A 21,898-nucleotide genomic window follows, 5' to 3' on the forward strand; every position below is an offset into this window, starting at 1 on the left:
CTTCCTTTGGAGCCCCAACCCATAGTTGTATATCTGTCTCCCCAGCTCACAGCAGAGAGCCTTGTTCAGAGAAGGCACATTAAAATATTGACGACAAAGGAAAAGTTAGTTTTCTGTCCTAAAGTTCATGCTAATATCATTTCTCCCACAGGTAACACATTCACACAGAGCAGCTTGTTCACTTAGACAAGACTGATGTAAGATAATCATATTGTGACCTAGTTCAATCACCCAAAATGATAGTTGAGTAAATAGGTAATAGTATTTCTAGAACTGAGAGAGTAGGGGCTTACATAATGCAAAATCCTAAATTTAGCATTGGTTATAAATTTTACTTTCAATGTCCCATCACATCCCTATGAACAAAATTGCATAACTGAAATCAGTATACTTGTTTCTGGAGACAAGAAATGCTTCCTATCTTCCTACATTAAACTTTCAAAGCACAAGTTCGACTTCTTTGTATTCTTGTATTTCACAGCACTTTCCAAAATATAAAATTCATAGCATCTCTCATTTTATGGGGGTAGGGGGGAAACATCTGGCACACCTGCCAGGTGTGCACTGAATTCTCAGAGAATGTGCTATAAATGGATTGTTCATGTGATAGCAGAACAAGTCCACAAGGGGTCCCATGAGCATTTCTCAGCCTGTGGATGTCACCTTACACTGACTAGATCAATGAATGTATGTTTAAAGTAAAAAACCATAAAAGAGACAACCATGAATTTGTAAAGAAATGCAAATAAGACTTTTAAACTCCCAAAAGAATATTACTCACTATCTAAATGTTGGATTTTTTATAATTATAACATGCTTTAAAATTAATAATTTTTGATAAATTAAATTCTAATGTTTTGGCAGTTTATCTTCCTTCAGTTTGGTTTATATTGGAAGTCTCATTTAGACATGTACCTAATCAATATGCATAGTTCACATACTCTTAACTGATACAAATAATCAGTTTTCTTTTTCTCTTTACACACTAAGAACAGAACAGGAAGGTGGAAATTGTTCTGAGGTTAATAAAGCACCTATGTTTTAATGTTGTGCATGTATTTTCTTTATTGAAACTAATTATTTGAGTTAGTCAAAAATATAATAGCTTTATTAAAATAGTCTATTGAAATCTGAAAGGAAACATCAGAAATTATTATTAAACTTAGCCTTCTAAGCACTGTGTTTTGGGAACAGAAATGATGCCAGGGACTTGACTGTTTTTGTTGAATAGTCTATTTCCATATGAAGGGTAGTAATTAGTGCAAGCATGAACTAAATAGTAATTCCTATCAAAATGAATCCTATAAATAACCAACTTCAATATGTATTGGCTATACATATTGAATGAATGAATGAATGAATGAATGAATGAAGAGGGAAAGCCCATGCCCAATAAGGAAGGGTCAGTCTCTTCAGCTTCAGGCAACTGATAAGAAGAGAAAGACATCGAGGATGCCAGACCTCCTGATTTTTCATGAAAAATCACACATTAGGATTTTCATATTAATACTCTTACCTTTTAACGTTATAAAAAAATTCACTTTTATTGTCCATAAATTGTGTAGATCACACAAAACTTGTCTGTGGGCCAGATATAATAAGTAGATAAAATTCTGGATGACCTATTTTGCTGTTTCCGTGTTCATTAGAACTGGGTTTGCTACAAATAACAAAGGAAACCAAATAGAAGTTTTCTCTTCTCTTTCATGTAAAAGGAACTGGAAGATGGGTCGTCCGATGTTAGAACGTGGCTCCATGAAGTGTTCAGCCAGGCTCCTTGCATCTCCCTTGTTGCCATCCCTGTGGTGTAGCCATTATCCCCATGGTCCGGGGCAGCTGCTAAAACCCCATCCTTTACTTCCAGACAGTGTGACGGAGGATGGCATGGCAATGTGCCAGTTCTGTTTTGGAGTCTTCTCAGAAGTCCCCCAAAACACGCCACTCATCTCATTAGCCAGAACTCAGTCATATGGCCACACTTACCTTATGGGTAGCTGAAAATACTGTCTGTTAGGTGGACAGCCACACAACCAACTAAAAGTCTAGGCTCTGGGCTAAATGGGTATTGAAAGAAACTAGATACCTTGAAATACTTATTTATAGTCATAGTAAACTCTGATCCATCCATTAGATTTTTTTTTCATTAGAAAAAGAACATACGTGCAACAAAACAAGTCAGTATAAGAATTTATAAGAAAAGGGTTAAATAACGTCCTTAGCCAGATAGCTCTCAATACCAACTCCAGATGTTAATAGAATGTGTAACTTCCATAAAGTTACTATATTCAAAAATTACTTTAAAATTATGTTTTGTTCTTTTGTTGTGAAATGTAATAAATATACAAAACAGTACATACAATATGTAGATAGGTTGGGTATAGAAATAATTATAAACTCCCAATCCCCCAGTCCCCTTACTCTCACATGATCACAACTTTATCCCTTCCCCAAGAGTAACCATTATCCTGATATAGAGAATACTCATTTCCTCATCCTTGTACTGTGTTTCCCAGAACCCCTTTTCCTATATGGTTCCATGTCGAAATTGGGATATTTATGTACATGTTCATAAATGAGAATGTGTTATAATTTCTTTTTTCATGTCTTTGGTGGGTTTTTATATCAAGGATATGCATAAGATGAGTTAAGGAGTGTTTCCTCTTTGTCTATGTTTTGGATGAGTTTGTACAAGAATTACCTGTTTCTAGAAGTTTAGCAAATTTTCTGTTAGAGCCTCTTGGGCTTTAAATTTTTCTTTATGGGTATTTTTACTACCATTTTAAAAACTACTCATTCAAATTTTTTAATGTCATAAGACTATTCAGCTTTGGTAAATTATAATTATCTAAAATATTAGGTTGTTATTAATCGTGTTGTTTCAATCGTATATAGTCTTACTCTATTTTTTTTAATCTATTTCTATCAATTACCAACATAGTAGTGTATTAAAATCTCCTCTTGAGATTGTTGATTTCTCAATTTCTCCTTATAGATTTGTAAATATTCTCCTTATTTTTGAGACCATGTTCTTTAAGCACACAGAAATTTCAACTTATTAAGAATCCCTGGTAAGCATTATAAAGTGACCTTTTTTTACTCTTTTTTTAAATATTAAAGTTTATTTTGTCTGCTCTTAATATCAAAATAGATCAACATTTTTGTTTGTTCAATATGTGCATGGTCTATCTTTTTTCATCACAATAATTTTAACATTTCTTTAAACTTTCATTTTTATACATTAAAAATTAAATTGGATTATCCTATATGATAATCTTTGTTTATTAACTGAAATATTTTGTCTATTTACATTAAATTATTTACATTTTAGTGTTATTGACATATTTGGATAATTTCTTTATGTTACCTCTCTCTCTCTCTCTCTCTCTCTCTCTCTCTCTCTCTCTCTCTCTCTCTCTTCCTTCTTCTCTCTCATTTTCCCCCCTGCTCTGCTACATAATAAGCCCAAGGTTCCTCTCTGGGATTACAAGAAGATGGGCTTATATCTGGTTTACACTTTTAATAAAGAAAGAGACCTTTGATATCTCTGCTAAACATGGGGTTTCTATTAGACAATCCAATTTGAGCAAACCATGATTCTTAACTTTTATCTTCTTTGAACCTTGAGATCCCTAATAACAAAACCCAACATTTTTCTTATTAGATAAAAAACATACACATGAGAAAAAAAGTATCAGATAAGATTATCAGAAAATTAGATAATAAGGTCTTAAATAATAAGGGTGTTCACTGATTCACATAACAAGAAATCTGGAAGTAGGCTGGTGACTTTACTGAGTCTCTTTGTTAATAAATCATAGAGACAATATTATAGTTACCATTTTTTTTCAGTCATATATGTTACAAATATTTCTATCCCATGTTTAATTTATCTTTTGTTTTATGTATGTTATCTTTTACCACTCATTTTTATTTTAGTTTGCATGTAGTCAATTATATTTATCTTTTCCTTTTATAGCAGTTGGATTTCCTGTCTTATTTAAGAACAGCCTTCACACTATAAAGTCACAAAAATCATTTTTTTCTAAATTTTCCTCTGACATTTAAATTGTTTTTGCATTTCACAATTAGATATCTAATTGAGCTGTAATTTATTTTTGTATATGGTATGACACTGTTGTAGGGCCCTGTTTTCTTCCATATGGATAGATAATTATGCCAGCATCATTTCAAAAATAAACTGTCCTGGAATTTCCACTTCTGTCAAGTTACACTTAAATGTCCACAGACGTCCTTCTTGGTGTAGCACAAACAAAAATGCTGAATAAACTATAAATGAAAAACTTTTTTCTATTACATGATTAAGCTGGTGGGAACATAAAAGAACTGTTCAATGGGCAAAATTGAAGTGCAAAGTGAGAGAGGTGCTTGAGCACCAGCGCTGCCATTTGCCCTACAAGTATTGTCCAGTTCTTGATGGTTACGTGCTTCGTTTACAAGACTGATTCACAAGATCAGGAGATAAAACTGATTCCTGCCCTAGCCTGTGTGGCTAAGGTGGTTGGGAGTGGTCCTGTGCACCAAAAGGTTGCTGGTTTGATTCCTAGTCAGGGCACATACCCAGGTTGCAGGTGGAGGGAGTGCAGGAGACAGATGTTCAATGTTCATATGTTTTTCCCTCTTTTCCTTCCTTTCTTTCTAAAACAATCAATAAAAATATTTTTTTTAAAAACTGGTTCCTGAAATAGTGAAAGGTCAGATTAGAGATCCTTGTATAAATTAGGAAACTATGAATAGCATTATATTGGAAACAAAACAAAATAGAACATGGTGTTCAGAGACAGACAGTGAACATGTTCATCTATTTGTCTCAACCTTGATTGTGGGCACAGAAGAAAAAAAAATCTCTTTAATAGTTCCTTACCACAAACATGTACCCATACAGGCAGGCTTAAAGCCAGAATTCATGCCATATGTTGGCCAAAAAAACTTAATCAAAACATCACCCCTAGATACCTGGCAGGAACTAATGTAAATCTTCTCTGGGGGAACACATTTTAAATATAGGTTTCAAACGTTTCCTCCAGAGATGGATCCCCAAAACATGACCTCATAATCAAAAATCACAGAACACACAAGGAAAGCAGCCAACAAGAATATGAGCCAGTAGACTAAAAAACAGCAAACTAACTATAGATATTGGAATTATCAGAAATTCAAATATGAGAAAAAGAGTTTAAGAGGCATGGGGAATAGCTACAGAAGGCCACATTTATGCAAAATCAGTGAAGGAATTGTGAGAACTGAGGAGAACTTATAAGAGGGCTCGCAGACAGAGCACATTGTAGAAACACACACCCAAAACATCTTCCTATGTGAACGAAACTTTTTTGTTTATTATTTGTTTACCCTACCTGGTGTCCCCCACCCCAAAAGTGCATATTATTTGTATAAATGAGTCTTGTATTTTCGAAACTGAAATATTCTTTTTTTGTTGTTGTTACCTAAGGATATGTTTTTGTTTTAATTGAATCTGGAGAGAGAGGAAAAAAAAAAAAAACATTTACCAGTTCCCTCCTATATGTGCCCTGACCAGGGATCGAACCCAAAACCTGGATATGTGCCCTGACCAAGAACTGAACCTGAGACCCTTCAATGCATGGAACACACTAACCATTTAGCCACACCAGTCAGGGCAAACCAGAAATATTCTTAAAGAGTTCAAAATACATCATTTACTTTTTGGAGGTGAATTTTTCCCACCAACGTGGCTCCTCTCCTAATTTCAAAAAAAGCTAAAAGTGGACAATCTGCAGAGTTATTGTATATTAATGGTGTCTAAGAGTACTAGGTCAAAAGTCACTGGAGAAAGAGAAGGAAAAGTAGCATCCCAGAAAAATGGAGAAGATAGTTCTGTAATTGAAGATAGCTATACTTATCTGGTCTAAAAACAAACAGGAAGAAGATATTAGATAGGGTATACTACATAAAATATATATGCTTTTGTTATTTAACTGATTTGCATAGTCTATTTTTAATTTTTCAAATTTATTTTGTGAAAATAATAACATATTTCCCATTCGCAGGGACATGAACTTAAAGCACTAGTCAAATAGATGGCTGTTTCTGGAAATGGTTGTTGTCTTTCAAGTTTTACATAGAAAAAATATCCTCTAAGTATCTATATATATAAAAGACTAAGCAACCATTATGACCAGTTGACCCTAACCGATCTTCTGGTCGCTATGACTCACACTGACCACAAAGGGCAGACACTCAATGCAAGAGCTGCCCCCTGGTGGTCAGGGTGCTCCCACAGACAACCTCCTGCTGCCAGCCAACCTCCTGCAGTCCCTCCCCCAGGCCAGCCGCCCTGATCTGCCCCGATTGGCCCTGATCTGGACTGGGCGAGACAGCCCCAATCAGCCCTGATTGCTGGCCAGGCCAAGGAACCCCACCCATGCACGAATTCATGCACCGGGCCTCTAGTTTGTGATAACAGTTGAACATGGAAAGTCACTCCAGTGACATAAAACATATCTACTTCAATAAATTTCAGGGAAGGAACTATTTCTACCAAACTATGGAATTACTTCTATCAAAAAATTATTAACTTCTAAAAATTAAATCCACATGCAATGTCAGAGAACAAAGTATGTTTTAAGGGCAAGTGACTGAATTAAATATGATCTAAAGCAAATACTGCTTACAAAGATCTGAGTTAATCACACTTACATTTAATTCAATTTAATATTAAAAGTGAATGGGTAAGGAGGTTTTTAAAAAGGCCTTTTAAAAGAAAAAAAAACACTTAAAATTAAAATATTAACCTGATTCTTAATATGTATTTTACTAATAAATTAAAATAATAAATGTCCTTGCTTCATTTAAAATCACCACATTTTAAATATCAACAAAACAGTGTTTCTTAAACTGTAAACAGAACCTATTAGTGGGGTCAACCAACATTTTTACTTAATGAAAGAGCATAGAGTATCTCACACATTTTAATGGTAAGAATATTTTATAAAATTCTTGTTTCAGTTGTGTGTGAATGCAGGCTGGGGGAAATTATGTAAAATTTACATCTGTGTGTCACAATGGAAACATGTATGAAAGTCACTAGTCTAAAGTTTTAGGAATTAGTCAAACACGTAAGAGGCTTTTTAGGAGGGCAAGTGTGAGTTCCTACAGTTCTCCAATTGCCAAGTACTAGAGAACCAGTAGGGAGAGGAGCGAGGAGAAAAATGTCACAAGCTGTATTCAAGGTGGGAACTTTGTCACAAAGAAATGAAGCAAGAGCACAATATTACACACAGGATCTAAGGAACAAGAGGGCCAGCTGAAATATGACAAGACTGAGTTACCGTCCCTACATCAAGACAGCTATCCAGAAATGGCCCCACAGTCAGGGTGATGAATGAATGAGCCAAAGAGGCAAGGATCCACTTGGCTTCCCTCAAAGGGATGTCTCAGATGTTCTCCAACGTCCTCTGATCACCTCCCAACCTTGCCTTTCTTGGCCCATGGAAGTGAAGCAGAGTATTAATTACCACAGAAATGGCATATGATCTATTTTTCAGAACGCTCCTATATATATATCATCTATATGTGATCGCATTTAAAAGTGATAAATCCCTGGTAGGCAGAGCAGGAGATATCAATCACACTCACTGATGACACTGAAGCAGCGGCGTTCTTGGCACCGGCTGTGTCGGCGCTCAGCCTGGAGATTCCCAATGCCTCTCCAAACAGCTGCTGCTGCAATACAGCTAATAACCATTTAGTGCTGCCTCCCAGAGAGAACAACCTGCCACCAGATGACTGCATACACAGGGCTATTCAGTTTCATGTCAATTTATCACACAATGCCGTGATCAGAAGCAAATTCTTAGTTTAAGTAAAAAGAAAACGAATTCAATGAATTATCACATAGGAATAATTACTGGATAGACAACACACATCTTCCCTGTTATGAATGATAGTTGAAAAAGCAATTAATGTAATCCGTGTTATCAACAGACTAAAAAAGAAAAATCATGTGATAATCTCAATAAATTCATGAAAATACTTGAAAAAGTTTAATATTTATTCACAATAAGAACACTTTCCCCTAAAGTGAGAATAAAAGTAAGCTTCCTCGCTTGATGACAGGCATGTATTAAAAGAACTAAATAACATCATACTTAATGGTAAAAAAAGTGAAGACATTCCTCCCAGAACAGGAAAAAGGCACGGAACTTCACTCTCATCACTCCTATTCATCATATTGGCAGTGTTAGCCAGTGCGAAAAGGCAAGAGAAAGAAATAAAATGCATACAGATCACAGTGGAAGATTAAAATTTCCTGTATTCACAGATGATTGTATATGTAAAAACGTCAAAAATCTTGAAAAATCTACTAGAAATAATATAAGTTATTTTGGCAGCTTTGTAGGAAATATGGTGAATATACAAAATTAATTTTAATATACTATCAATTAACATTTAGAAATTGAGATATTAAAAACCATTCACATACAGAGTATGTGTTTATTATATCATTTCATTTTCAAAATTGAGCTATCAGTTGTTAAAGAGTGTATACATTTTTGGGGAACATCTTATATGTGTCAAATTTATCAAATTATCCACTTAAAATATGTTGCATTATATCTAAATTATACCATAATAAAATTGTTTTTTAAAAGAAGATGGTTCCTGACTACACTTGTGGTAGTGATCCCAAGGTACTAAATAAAATAAAGGTGGAGGAGAACCAAGATGGCGGCAAAGTTAAACAAATGAACTGCACCGCGCACAGCAATTTCAAAAATACAACTAGAGGACAGAGCGTCTGCCACCCAGAACCACAGGAGAGCTGGCTGAATGGTGGATTTACAACTAAGAGGAAAGAGCAAACTCGGAGGGGCTGAGGTGCAGAGGTGCGTGGGTCGGGCTGGTGGCGGGGTAAGGGACGTGTGGCTTTTTTTTCCAACCCGAAGGGAGATAAGCTCCCCATCACTCTGAAATCCAGTTTCTGGGAACACGCGGGGGACCCAGACATGTACGCGGAGAAGCTGGACTCTCAGCCATCGTGTCGGAAAGTGAGAGCGACTCTCTTGCAGAGGTGCGCCCAGCAATCAGTGTTTACTGCGCTAGAGCATGGGACGCGGGGACTTGGAAATGCAGAAAGGCAGAAAAGGCAGAAAAGGCAGAAAGGCAGACTTGCAGCCACTGCTGTGTGCCACGCCCTAGCCTAGTGACACCCTGAGACCCCGCCCCGCCCTGAGACCCGCCCCGCACATCCTACAAACCTGCCCAGGCTCCAAACAGCGGCTTTTGCATATAAATGGCCTGCCCTGTGTCAGCTTAACCAAATAAACTGCAGTTCCAGTCAGACTGCTCCAAAACCACTCAAGCAGGAGGAGAAAACTGCAGTTTTTGCTGTAACTCCTGCTGAGTGGCCTCAGACAGTAGCTGACCTGCACCCCATTAGAGACCCAGAAACGAGGGCATCTAGTGGTCGGTGTGAGACGACACCAGATTTCAACCACTCGCATAAGGGACACATTCAAGAGGCAGACTCAGTGAGCGCCAAAGCCTTACTGGAACAAGTCCTGGCCCATAAATGTGTCTCCTGCACAGCAACTCTTCCTTTATAGATACAGCGGGTCCTCACAGCCAATTGGCCTGGAGGAAAATTCCTCCCAGTGACACCAACAACAATCAAGACTTAACTACACAAAGGAGGACCAAGATGGAGGCATAGGGCGGATGCCTGATTGTTGCCTACCACAACAATTTTGAAACTACAATGGGAAAACAGAGCAGACACCATCCAGAACCACTGGAGGGCTGGCTGAGCAGATGCTCTACAACTAGAATAAAAGAGAGGGGTACACGGGATGATGCTGATGCCGGTGAGCCAAAGATCACACTTTAAGAACTACGGCTCTGGTGACACAATGGCGGCCTGGAACGTGCTCGGCGCAGTTCCCCCGGCGGTCTCCAGCTGAGGGGACGGCTCCACTCACTGCCGAGCACAAACAGACGAGCCCCTGGGAGACATAGGGTGGGAGACCCCGTGCTTGCTGACCTCCGAGTCCTTCGAGAATCTCAGCGCCCCGGAAGCGGCCAGGTGCGCACGCCCGGCAACCGGCCACCGCTGCAGACCCGAGTACCGACGCAGCGACCCCAGACCAGCCCGCCACCGTGCACCGGAGCTTCGCCGAGCCCGCTGCACAGCAAGTTCCGCAGCAGCCGCCCCAGAGCTTTGAGAAAATGGCCGGAGGAATTGCTGAGAAGGAATTGACAGATGAGAGTTGGGATCGGGAAGACGAGGCCCCGCTGGGTCCAGGATCCAGGAGCGCTCGCCCGGCGACTGGTCGCCGCTGCAGAAGCAAGTGCCGCCGCAACGACCTCGGACCAGCCCTCCGCCGTGCACCGGGCGCACCGGAGCTTCGCTGAGCCCACCGCCCAACGAATTCCGCAACAATCGCCCCGGAGCTTTGAGAAAATGGCCAAAGGAATTGCTGAGAGGGAATTGACCGACAGGAATTGGGATCAAGAAGACGAAGCCCCACTGGGTCCTGGGTCCAGGTGAGGCCGCGCGCCCCTGGGTCCAGGCAAGGCTGGGACCCGGGTCAGGGTGAGGCTGAGTCCCGGGTCCAGGTGAAGCTGCACGCCCCTGGGTCCGGGTGAGGCCACGCACCCCTAAATACGGGTGAGACCACACGCCCCTGGGTCCGGGTCCGGGCGAGGCTGCGCGCCCCTGGGCCCGGGTGAGGCCACACGCCCCTGGGTCTGGGGGAGGCCTCACACCCCTGGGTCTGGGTAAGGCTGGGTCCCAGGTCCAGGTGAGGTTGGGTCCCGGGTCCGGGTGAGGCCGCGCCCCTGGGTCCGGGAGAGGCCACGCGCCCCTGGGTCCAGGTGTAGCTGGATCCTGGGTCCAGATGAGGCTGTGTGCCCCTGGATCCAGGTGAGGTTGGGTCCCAGGTCCAGGTGAGTCCACGCGCCCCCGGGTCCGGGCAAGGCCGCGCGCCCCTGGATCTGGGTGTAGCTGGATCCCGGGTCCGGGTGAGGCCGGGTCCCGGGTCCGGGTGAGGCTGTGCGCCCCCAGGTCCAGGCAAGGCTGGGTCCTGGGTCCGGGTGAGGCTGCGCCCCTGGGTCCGGGTGAGGCCGCACGCCCCTGGGTCTGGGTGAGGCCACGCGCCCCTGGGTCCAGGTGTAGCTGGATCCCGGGTCCGGGTGAGGCCGTGCGCCCCTGGATCCGGGCGAGGCTGGGTCCCGGGTTCAGGTGAGACCACGCCCCTGGGTCCGGGAGAGGCCACGCGCCCCTGGGTCCGGATGAGGCTGGGTCCCAGGCCCGGGTGAGGCCACGCGCTCCTGGGTCTGGGTGAGGCCATGTGCCCCTGGATCCGGGTGAGGCTGGGTCCCGGGTCCGGGTGAGGCCACACGCCCCTGGGTCTGGGTGAGGCCATGCGCCCCTGGGTCCAGGTGAGGCCACGCGCCCCTGAGTCCAGGTGAAGCCGTGCCCCTGGGTCTGGGCGAGACCAAACCAGAGGGAGTCGGACCTGCATTACCACCATTTGTCCACCATCCAGAGCTGAAAAGTCAGTGCCGACATGTACACATAAGGAACTGGTGGACATTGAAATTGGGTCTCAAAAGAACTGTTGGTCCAGAAAGAAACTCACTACAGACTGATTCATTTGCCTGTCAGTATAACTATTATTGCTCATCTCACATTAGGTTCTTATAAGTATATTTCTAGTAACACATGATCTCACTCATCTAGGGGAAATGATGAACAACATAGACTGATGAACAAGAACAGACCCAGAAACAAGGAGGCATCGATCGGACTGTCGGGCCTCAGAGGGAGGGGAGGGGAGGGTGGGGGTAGGGGGGAGAGATCAACCAAAGGACTTGTGTGCATGCATACGAGCCTAACCAATGGTTAAGGACAACAGGGGGGTGGGGGCATCCATGGGGAGGGGTGTGGGATGGGAATGGGGGGATGAGGACAAATATGTGACACCTTAATCAATAAAGAAAATAAAAATAAATAAATAAATAAATAAATAAATAAATAAATAAAATAAAGGTTATTCAGTAAAAAAAAAAGAGGGACAGCCAATTTATTTTTAAAATAGGTTAAAAGTACTAAGTAGATACTTTTCAAAAGAAGACATAAGGAAGGCCAAGAGACATATGAAAACATGCTCAAAGACACTAATCATCAGAGAGATGCAAATCAAAACGACAAATGCAGTACCATCTCAGAATGGCTATCAACAAATCAACAAACGACAAGTGCTGGCGAGGATGCGGAAAAAAAGGAACCCTCGTGCACTGCTGGTGGGAATGCAGACTGGTGCAGCCACAGTGAAGAACAGTATGGAGTTTCCTCAAACAACTGAAAATGGAACTCCCATTTGACCCAGTGATCCCAATTCTAGGACTATATCCCAAGAAACTAGAAACAGCAATCAGAAAGGATATATGCACCCCTATGTTCATAGCAGCACAATTTACCATAGCTAAGATTTGGAAACAGCCTAGGTGCCCATCAGCAGATGAGTGGATTAGAAAACTGTGATACATCTACACAATGGAATACTACGCTGGGGTAAAAAAGAAGCAATTCTTACCATTTGCAACAGCATGGATGGAACTGGAGAGCATTATGCTAAGTGAAATAAGCCAGTCAGAGAAAGATAAATATCACATGATCTCACTCATCTATGGGAAATAATGAGCAACATAAACTGATGAACAAAAACAGATCCAGAGACAGAGAAGCATCGATCAGACTGTCAAACCTCAGAGGGAAGGTAGAGGAGGGTGGGGGTAAGGGAGAGAGATCAACCAAAGGACTTATATGCATGCATATAAGCTTAACCAATGGACACAGACAACAGGGGGGTGAGGCCATGAGTGGGGAGGTGGGGGGGAGCAATGGGGAGATAAGGACACATATGCAATACCTTAATCAATAAAGAAAATAAAATTTTTAAAGTACCATAGTGGAAATATTGATATGGTGATATACAAATGCCTAAGAGTGGATAACAGTATCTTAAAATGTTAATTTATAAGGAAGAGTATGTGTCTGTATATAGACATTAACACATCAACAAGCACTTACTTCTTACTGTATTAATAAATACAGAAGAAGATTCACTAACACGACATTCTCATGTCATAAGTTAGTTTTTGGTTTGAATTGATATCCCCCAAAGTTTCATATCCCATATTGCTGATAAAATATGAGATTAAGATTTTCAGTATTTTGTAAATTGGGATAAAACATCATGACATTGGGGGAAAGCAGGAATATATCTGAACAATAATATCTTTCTGCTACTGAATGTTTTCACATGAGTGTGGGCACATAAAGAAGCTATGCAGAAAGTACCCATAATAAAAGCTTCTGTCCCCATAGAAGTTGGAAGTCTACAATATTTTATTTTTCTCTTTTTTTTTCTTTTTTCTTTCCTTGATGTATATTTAAATGTCTTTCCTTTAAAATAATCCATAAAAATTTACATTTACTTTAGGTCCATTCATCACTTCCAAAAATGCAATTCACATAGACAAATTTCTTCAAAATTATAATGTGTTGTCAATGTTTTGACAGTCTTGCACAATTTTAAAAAATCAACCTCACCTAAGCGTTAGACAATTTTACCAGTCCAAAGGAAGAAAAAAAAGAAAGAGAACTGTAAAACAGATTTTATTTAAAGAAACACAAAACAGGTTGATGTCTACTATGGGTACGATTTCCCAAGAGTAAAATTAAACTTGGAATGAACAAAGATAAACCCCTTACCTGTTGGAAGGTGCAGTGTTATGTTATTGCAGAAATCTGTGAAGCAGCACTCGGTTTTGGTAACATTGTTGGAACTATGACAGAAGACTTGAGCATTTAATTCTGGGAGAGAGACACAGGACTTGATCACCTGCTCTTTTCCATTGGTTAGCATAACTGAAGCCCAACATGCTCCTTCTGTTTGGCAGGTGAAGTTTGAAGAGTCACACAAAAGACAAACACACTTCAGTCCTGAAAAGTGTAAGGCAAGCAAAAAAGCTTTAAGATACAAAAGACATCATGCAAATTCGTCCCATCAAACCTAAGTGTAGAAACCCAATCTTAATGAAAATTGAGGGAGGGATTAAATAAACAGCACCAGATAGACATGTGCTGAACACATTAACGCTCTCTGTCAGGTGTTTGGTTTAAACAGGTTGCCCAATCATCATTTACTTTGTTTGGATTCTTGTGAATTTATTGCTATTATATTTTAAAACAATTTTCTCATCCATGGTCTGTCTAAATCCCTTCTTCTTAAGCTTAATCAGCTCATTCCTAAATCAATAGCGCCTATGAAACACTAGGATACAGTAACACAGCAACCAGGAGGGGCCTGTCTGGCATCACTTGTGGAACATTCAAGTGTGATCACAGCAGCTGTGTAACCAAACGGCACAGTTTATTCTGTTCACTTACTCTTTCTCCTGTAATCTTTTAAGTGAATGTGCTAAATACAAACCTAACCGTCGATATTTACAGCTAAAAAAAACAAAACAGTGAGAGTCTCTACAAGTATATTTTGTAACATTTAACATTATTGTTATTCTCCTAGTTAACGTTAAGGCACTGATGAGCCATTATACTTCACCCTCTTCACTAAAGAATACATCTTAGAATGAGTCATTTGAACAAACACTATGACCTTCAGGCACTTTTCTTTAATGAACACATCTATTCAATAAAGCAAAACACATCAATTATAGAATTTCATATATCTATGCAATAAAACTTTCAAAAAAACTACATTTTGCTAAATTAATTTGTTTGCTTCACAGATTTCCTCCACATTCCCCTCTTCACATATAGCACGCGTGCGCGTGCACACACACACACACACACACGCACACATACACAGTAACTCACATGGTCCAAGTAATACAGTACTTGTGTTCTGATGTAAAATATCTGTCAGCCAGAAAAGTCCAGTGGTGGTGAGCAATTTATTTAATTTTATTAGTCCCATTGTTTTCAAATAATACAATACTGAATAAGCCTTTTGTATTTTTACTTTAATAAACTTTTTAAAAAAATTATAACTGCCCCCAACAATTATCTGACTATCCAAACTTTTACAATGCAATCATTTTTACTCAAATGAAAGTCTTTAAATTACTAATTGGTCAATTTGGAGCTGAGTTTATACCTATAAAATATTCAATACATAAATGGCAACTAATATACTCAACTTCAACTACCAATGTAAGAGCAAATATGGATAATATTCCTAAATAAGAGGGTGAGTAAGGAAGAAAAAATTACATAGTGATTAATAGAAATTATATCTTCATTTGATAATTTTTCTTGACTAGTAGAATATCATCCCCATAAGTATTTTTATTTCTATGTGCTAAGAGAAATACAAACATAAAATAAAATACTATTTTGTTAACAACTTTGGACCAAGCATAATGGCTCATTCTTCTATTTATTCCAATGGTGATCAATTTAAATGTACTCTGTTGGGCGGGGGCGAGCTGGAGGGGGTCAATGGGGGGTGGGGGGAAGGGGACATATGTAATACTTTCAACAATAAAGAATTATTTTTTAAAATGGTGAGGGGAAAAGGGCAGATGAGAAAAGGACATGAATAAAGTAGATATACTTTTAACTTTTTTAATAAGATAAATGTACTCTGTTGTTGATATTTGTGTGCTATGGTGGAACTTTATCATCTAGATGTGTTGGTATTCAGTAGAACTAGATATATAAAAATCTAAGTGATTTGAGTTTTAAGGCACTTTCTTTGCATAGAATGAGGATCCATCCACCCAGGTGTCTTCTGAAAGTGAAATCTCTCTAGCATCTTCCAATTCCAACCTCAAGGCCTTCAAATCCTAGTTACACTAGCTTTGTACTCTTGGGCATTACTTGGCCCCTCTGTGCTTCCATTTCTTTATATGAAAGAAAAGAAAAATATACTTCTTTATAGTGTTGTTATGAAGAATAAATTAGTTTACCTATGTAAAGTCCTTAGAACAGTGCCTGGTACATAGAAAGTACTATTTAATTATCAGTGAATATGTATTTTTCCTACTGAAGGAGATGAAGCTAGTTGTCCTATGCAAATAATCAAAATATATTTGTAATCCATAAAGGAATGGCTGAAATAACTAGGGTGCACAGACCATTTCAAAGGCATAACAAGGAACTATATCTTTTTCTGCTCTGCTCAGTGAGTTCAATGTTCTAATTCTTTTCTTTGTTCATGCTAGAACCTAGACAGTCCCAGAGCATGGTGGTGTCTGGTGATGGTCCAGATAAAGGTCAGGAAAAGATGAAGGTTCCAGTCCCAGATCTGTCACTCACAGGCTGATTGACTTTGGAGAAGATGTTTAATTTCATGGGCTCTCACTGCCTTCCTCTAAAAATGAGAAATAAACTGGGGGAGGCAGTGGATCTAGAAATCTTGAAGTCTCATATGGCACCAGCATTTTATGACTTTATAAATTTAAAATTTACGGATTTTCACAATTACAAAATAAGGAACATTTTTATTTATTTAAAGAAACTGACTCTACTCTGTTTATTCTTCAATCTCATATTTTTAGGGGCTGAAGTTGAGATTATAAATCTCCTGACACACAATCTCAATCTATTTGTTACTAGACACCTCAGCAGAGCCTCCTTGAATTTTCTATTTCCAGGAGAAGCCTAACCTGGAAACCAAGGCAATTAAGGAATATGGACCCACTGAGTGAACACAACCGTAATGTACTCAACAATCAGACATATGCTAGTTTCTCATGTGTTTATCACTGCGTATAATTCCCAGTGCAACTGTGGGTGTTACCTGTCACTATCTCCATTTTATAGATAATGAAATGAGGCTCAAAAAGATCAAGTGAATTAATGTGGTCGTTAGACTACTCAAGCAATGTTGCTTCTATTTTACTAAAACTGATTTTTTTAAAAATGGGGACAGAGACCATTCTCCCATCTCACCAGTTTCTAGTGAATGTGAATAAAATGTAATTCTATTCAGCAGAAGAAAATGAAAAATCAACTTAATAATTGAGATTTTGATCTGCATTGTCCCAATTACCTTTTAAAACATTTAATATGTTTAAAACAATTCTACCTACCTATTTTCTGAGGAGACAGGTGGTCCAATAAAAGTCAATAGCATGGGCCTTGCATCAAGCACAAAGAACCTTATCTTTCAGGTTATCTGAATTTTGTAATAAGTATAAGCTTCTAGGTACCTAACCTGATACTTTCTCTTCAAAGCAGTACTAGCTCCTTAGAAAACGATTGCATAATAGTTCTCCTCAAGGAATAACATGGATACTCACTGACTAAGAGGCTATAAAATTACCTTCATTTTAAGTGAAAGGAATAAATCAGAAGAATAATATAGGTCCAGGTTATATAGTTAAGAGGTAGTAAATTATACCTTACTTGAATGCTGCACAATGGAATACACTGACATAATTGAGAATTTGTTGATGATAACAGCAGCAAACATCTGCTAAATGTTCTCATTTATTTCAGGTCAATTGGCAGTACTGTAGCACTGACAGAGAACAAAAAGCAAATTACAAGAGCCTAAGATGTATATCTAACATACAGCTCATTCAGTCTTGCAATTTTTCTTTCCCACCAATCCACAACATGGTCACATTTGGTATACAATTAAACCATATTTATGCCAACCATCCTCAACACAGAACCCTTGTGGTGCCAATAAAAACATAAGTTGCCATTAGTGATTAGACTTAAGCTTTCATAGTTTGTTTGTTGTTGTGTGTGTTTTTTTAAAACTGCTGTTAAATGAGTCAATTATACTAGAATATTCCATGACAGGATAAATCCTGTTACTATCAGACTAGTTCGGCCCTATGTTTCTCTATTTTATACTTTCCTGTTATACTCTCCTTGAGTCATATGGAAGGAGATAGCAAATGAAATTGAAGAAGAAGGTAATTACCCATAATAAGGAGGTCTATTGGATTTTTCTCCACAAGGAAGACTGCACTTTCCCTGTGTCTCCTCCCATCCCTTTAATTATCCTCTTTCCCCCTTTCTGTCAATTAGTCTGTAAAAGCCAAGACATCTGTTACCCTCAAGACATCTGTTACCCGCATGAAACCAATGGATGTGCACATTTCTAATCAACCAGAAAATAACTTTTTGTCCATGTTTACAGGTGATGGCAAGCACACGCTAGTGTCCAGAAATGTGAAAACTATCACACTACAAAAAATAAACCAAAGTGATCAAATGTTTCTTGAGAAATAATCATTGTTTTGAATTAGATACAATTTGCAATACGTTGGTTTTATATTTCCTAGGTTTTCTCCATTTTTGGGTCTCTATAATAAAATAACTATTAACCAGTGTGTTATGTAAATTTCTGACACATACCCGTTCCTCTTTTCCAAACATTAGTGGATAGTGGATTCAATATTCCAAATTTTATTTTTATTTTTTAAATATATATTTTTAAAATTTATTTCAGAGAGAGGAAGGGAGAGGAAGAAAGGGATAGAAACATCAATGATGAGAGAGATTCATTGATTGGCTGCCTCCTGCATGAACCCCTACTGTGAATCGAGCCTGCAACCCAGGCATGTGCTCTGACCCTGGGAATTGAACGGTGACCTCCTGGTTCATAGTTCACATGACACTCAACCACTGAGCTATACCGGCCAGGCCAATATTCCTAATTTTAGAACAGGCTACCGAACATGAAATATTTTTTAAATTTCAGACCACTCTATAGTTTGACCTGATGAATATGTAATATTCATCATTTGCAGGCTTCTGAATTTAAAAAAAAAATATATATATATATAACTCAATCTCATCAGTGTGCTGAATCTGAAAATATGGCAACAGGAAAGAAGCCAATACAACTAATAATTGTGACTGTGAGGTAAAGCCAGACAGGAGCAAAGAAAATCAGGCAAAGATTTTCTTTTCCTTTTCTGTTCCTTTTCAGAACTTTGTTTTCTTGTCATGCGAATATTTAAAAGCATTTTTCTTTCTTATTAGTAAGGAAAAGTGGAGTAGAGGAAGAAAGCATTAATATATGGGTAATATAAATGCAAACTTTTGGATCAAATGAGCTTTCAATAAATACTTGACTTTTAGAAATTCTATTTGCCAGGCTGTACCCAAGGAAATTCAGAATTCCTAAAATACAGGAGGAATATACGCAGAACAAAGGTAAACTGTCCCTTTAAGCAAAGTGGCAGTTATGTTTCCTGTTCAAGAAAGCCTCGACTTTCTAGCTGAGGAGGGATGGGTCCACCCTAACTGGATTCTGCCCAGGAGAACTTTCACTTCCAGCACAGGGCTCTGTTTAGAGAGGTCCTAGCATGTTTTGAAGAACAGCACTAGCATTCTGAATGTCCTCAGTTCCAAAGCAGCCCTAAATAAAACCTGAGTTTTCAGCCCCCCTCTACCAGGAACCACGTAAGGCTTCAGGCAAGTTTCTCAACCTCAACATCTTACTAGTAGATTCCTCTCCTAAAATATTACGATGTCAGGAAATAGATGAAAAGATTTCTAAAGACCCCTCCAGTTTTATAGCCCTCTGCTGCTCTGAGCTCGCGTCCCAATTCTCTATATAAGTAACATTAGGGTTATCTTATCCATGATAGATAAAAAGAGGGCGTTGAGTTTACAAATATGAGCATCCAAGAAGGACAGGTCTGTACCCAAATTCATGCACTGTTATTTCAATGAAACTTCTGCAGTGGATAATAAGATGATTTTTCTTGTCCTATATTTATCATATGAGAATCTAATGTTCTTTTCAATACCAGTACGATATTTTGAGGAGGTGGAGGGAAAGTTCAGAGCCTTTCTTAGTTGGGTTAGACATCCAGACTCTGGCCTGATCCCTCAATCACAATACACACATGATCACAATTTTAACTTTGTAGTCATGTAAGGAAGGGGGGAAAAAAAACTATTTGGGGTCTCCCATCTGGAGCATCATGTCAAAAAAAATAAAACACAAAAATAAAAAAACAGTGTCCCTTATCACAGGACACATTTCTTCTGCTATCCTCCCATATAATTCTCATGGAATTTGAGAAGGTATTTTCTTTTCTTACATTGGCAGCGTAAGTGATGTCTCATCAAACTGTTCCCTCGGTCTTGAGACATTTTATTGTCTCCTGCTTGGGAGAAGAGTGATACTCAATGGATTCCAATTACATTTAGAATAAAACAAAATCCATAATTGTTATTATGACCTAATAGGCTAGTAAGTCTGGGTTCTTCCTACTTCTCAAACCCAATTCTTATATCTCAGGCCCCAGGCACACTGGTCTCTTTTGTAGCTTTAAATAACATGTTCTCTCCCCCTCACAGCCCCTGCTCTTCTTTCCCTTCCAATTCTTCAGGTCTCAGCTCCAATGACATCACCTAAGACAAACTTGCACACACTCCCCTGGACAAATGATCTCCTTCTCCCCAAACTTTCTGGTTCTTATTGCAATCTGTAATTAGCTATTTACTATTTACTATTTCGGCCCCACTAAAACGAAAACAGGGAACTTTCCAGTCTTACCTACCATTATATCCTCAACACCTAGAGTAGGATATGGCCTATGAGAAAAAAAAAAAACAACCAGTACACATGTATTAAATTAAAAATTGTAGAAAACTGCAAAGTACAAAGGAATGAAAAATAGCCAAATTCATAAAATGACTCAAAACCCTATAATATTCTCATTGTGTTATGTTTTCTTTCAGTGTATTTTTCCTATAGCAGTTTTTTATAGTCAAATTCTACCTACAAACACAGTTTTAAGTGTTGTTTTTTTATTCTGTCAGCATTACGTCATGAGCTTTATAAGCTCTTCTTTATAGTTATTTGATGGCATTTATAGTTCAGAACATTAGCTTAAATGATGGCTTATAGAATTTCCTTACTCTTAGGCACTTCAGTTCTTTCCAGTTTTTGCAATTAAATAACACTCTGTTGAATACCTTTGTGGATTAATCTTTAACCAAGTTAATTTTCTAGGCTAGAGTCCCAGAATTGTAATGATAACATCAGACATTCTTGATAGGCGTTGTCAAAGGGCTTTCCAGAAAAGTTGTACCAAGTAAGATTTCCACTGGCCTTGTATGAAAGTACCCATTTCACAATACACTTGTCAGCATTAGTCTCACTAAAATCTTAATAATATGACAGATGGAAGTTGCATCATATTTTAATTTGCATTTCCCTACTAATGGGGTTGAATTTTTTGTTTTTCAAATATTTCCTTTGGATTTCCTCTTGGGTAAATATTTTATCCATGCCATTTTTCTCTTGTATAAACTTTAAATTTATTCTTCTCAGTTTGAAAGAACTCTTTATAAAGACATAAGTCCTTTGTCATATGTGTTACATATAACTTATCCCACTTTCATATTTATATGTTTTTTTCTAACGTACCACACTCATTGTTTTTGAAAAAGAAACACACACACACACAAAAAAAAATCTGTTTGCAAATATTTCCTCTTGATTCCCAGTCTTTTAGTTAGCACTTTCTTCTCTTGCCTTCAAACTTGGCAAACCCACACCCAGATATTTTCTAAATGTTCAATATTTTCTTCCACTGTTAACCCTTAAATTCACAAATAATTTGATTGTGGTGCAAGATAATGCACAATCTCTTTGACAGGTGGTAAATGAATTACTTTATGGTAAAGTCCCAGATGTTAAAAATTATTTTTTAAATCATTATTCATAGAATGTTACAATTTTAAAGAATTTGCATCAGGGAAATGAAAATCAAAACCACAATGAGATCATTTCACACCTTTTTTAATTGCTATTATCAAAAACACAAAAACATAATAAGTGTTGGCAAGGATATGGAGAACAGGGAACTCTTGTGCACTGTTAGTGAAAAT

At 38.7% G+C, this 21,898-nt stretch overlaps 1 protein-coding gene across 1 annotated transcript in view; it reads right to left on the bottom strand.

Moving 5' to 3' along the window:
• Positions 1–21,898, bottom strand: part of ACVR1C (activin A receptor type 1C) — an 81,383-nt gene that overhangs the window by 31,109 nt on the left and 28,376 nt on the right. The window contains exon 2 of the mRNA XM_008138670.3: positions 13,775–14,005. Within this exon, the coding sequence (XP_008136892.1) occupies positions 13,775–14,005 (231 nt within the window). The remainder of the gene's footprint in view (positions 1–13,774; positions 14,006–21,898) is intronic.

The sequence above is a fragment of the Eptesicus fuscus genome, chromosome 11 (assembly GCF_027574615.1).
Source record: "Eptesicus fuscus isolate TK198812 chromosome 11, DD_ASM_mEF_20220401, whole genome shotgun sequence".
Classification (NCBI taxonomy): domain Eukaryota; kingdom Metazoa; phylum Chordata; class Mammalia; order Chiroptera; family Vespertilionidae; genus Eptesicus; species Eptesicus fuscus.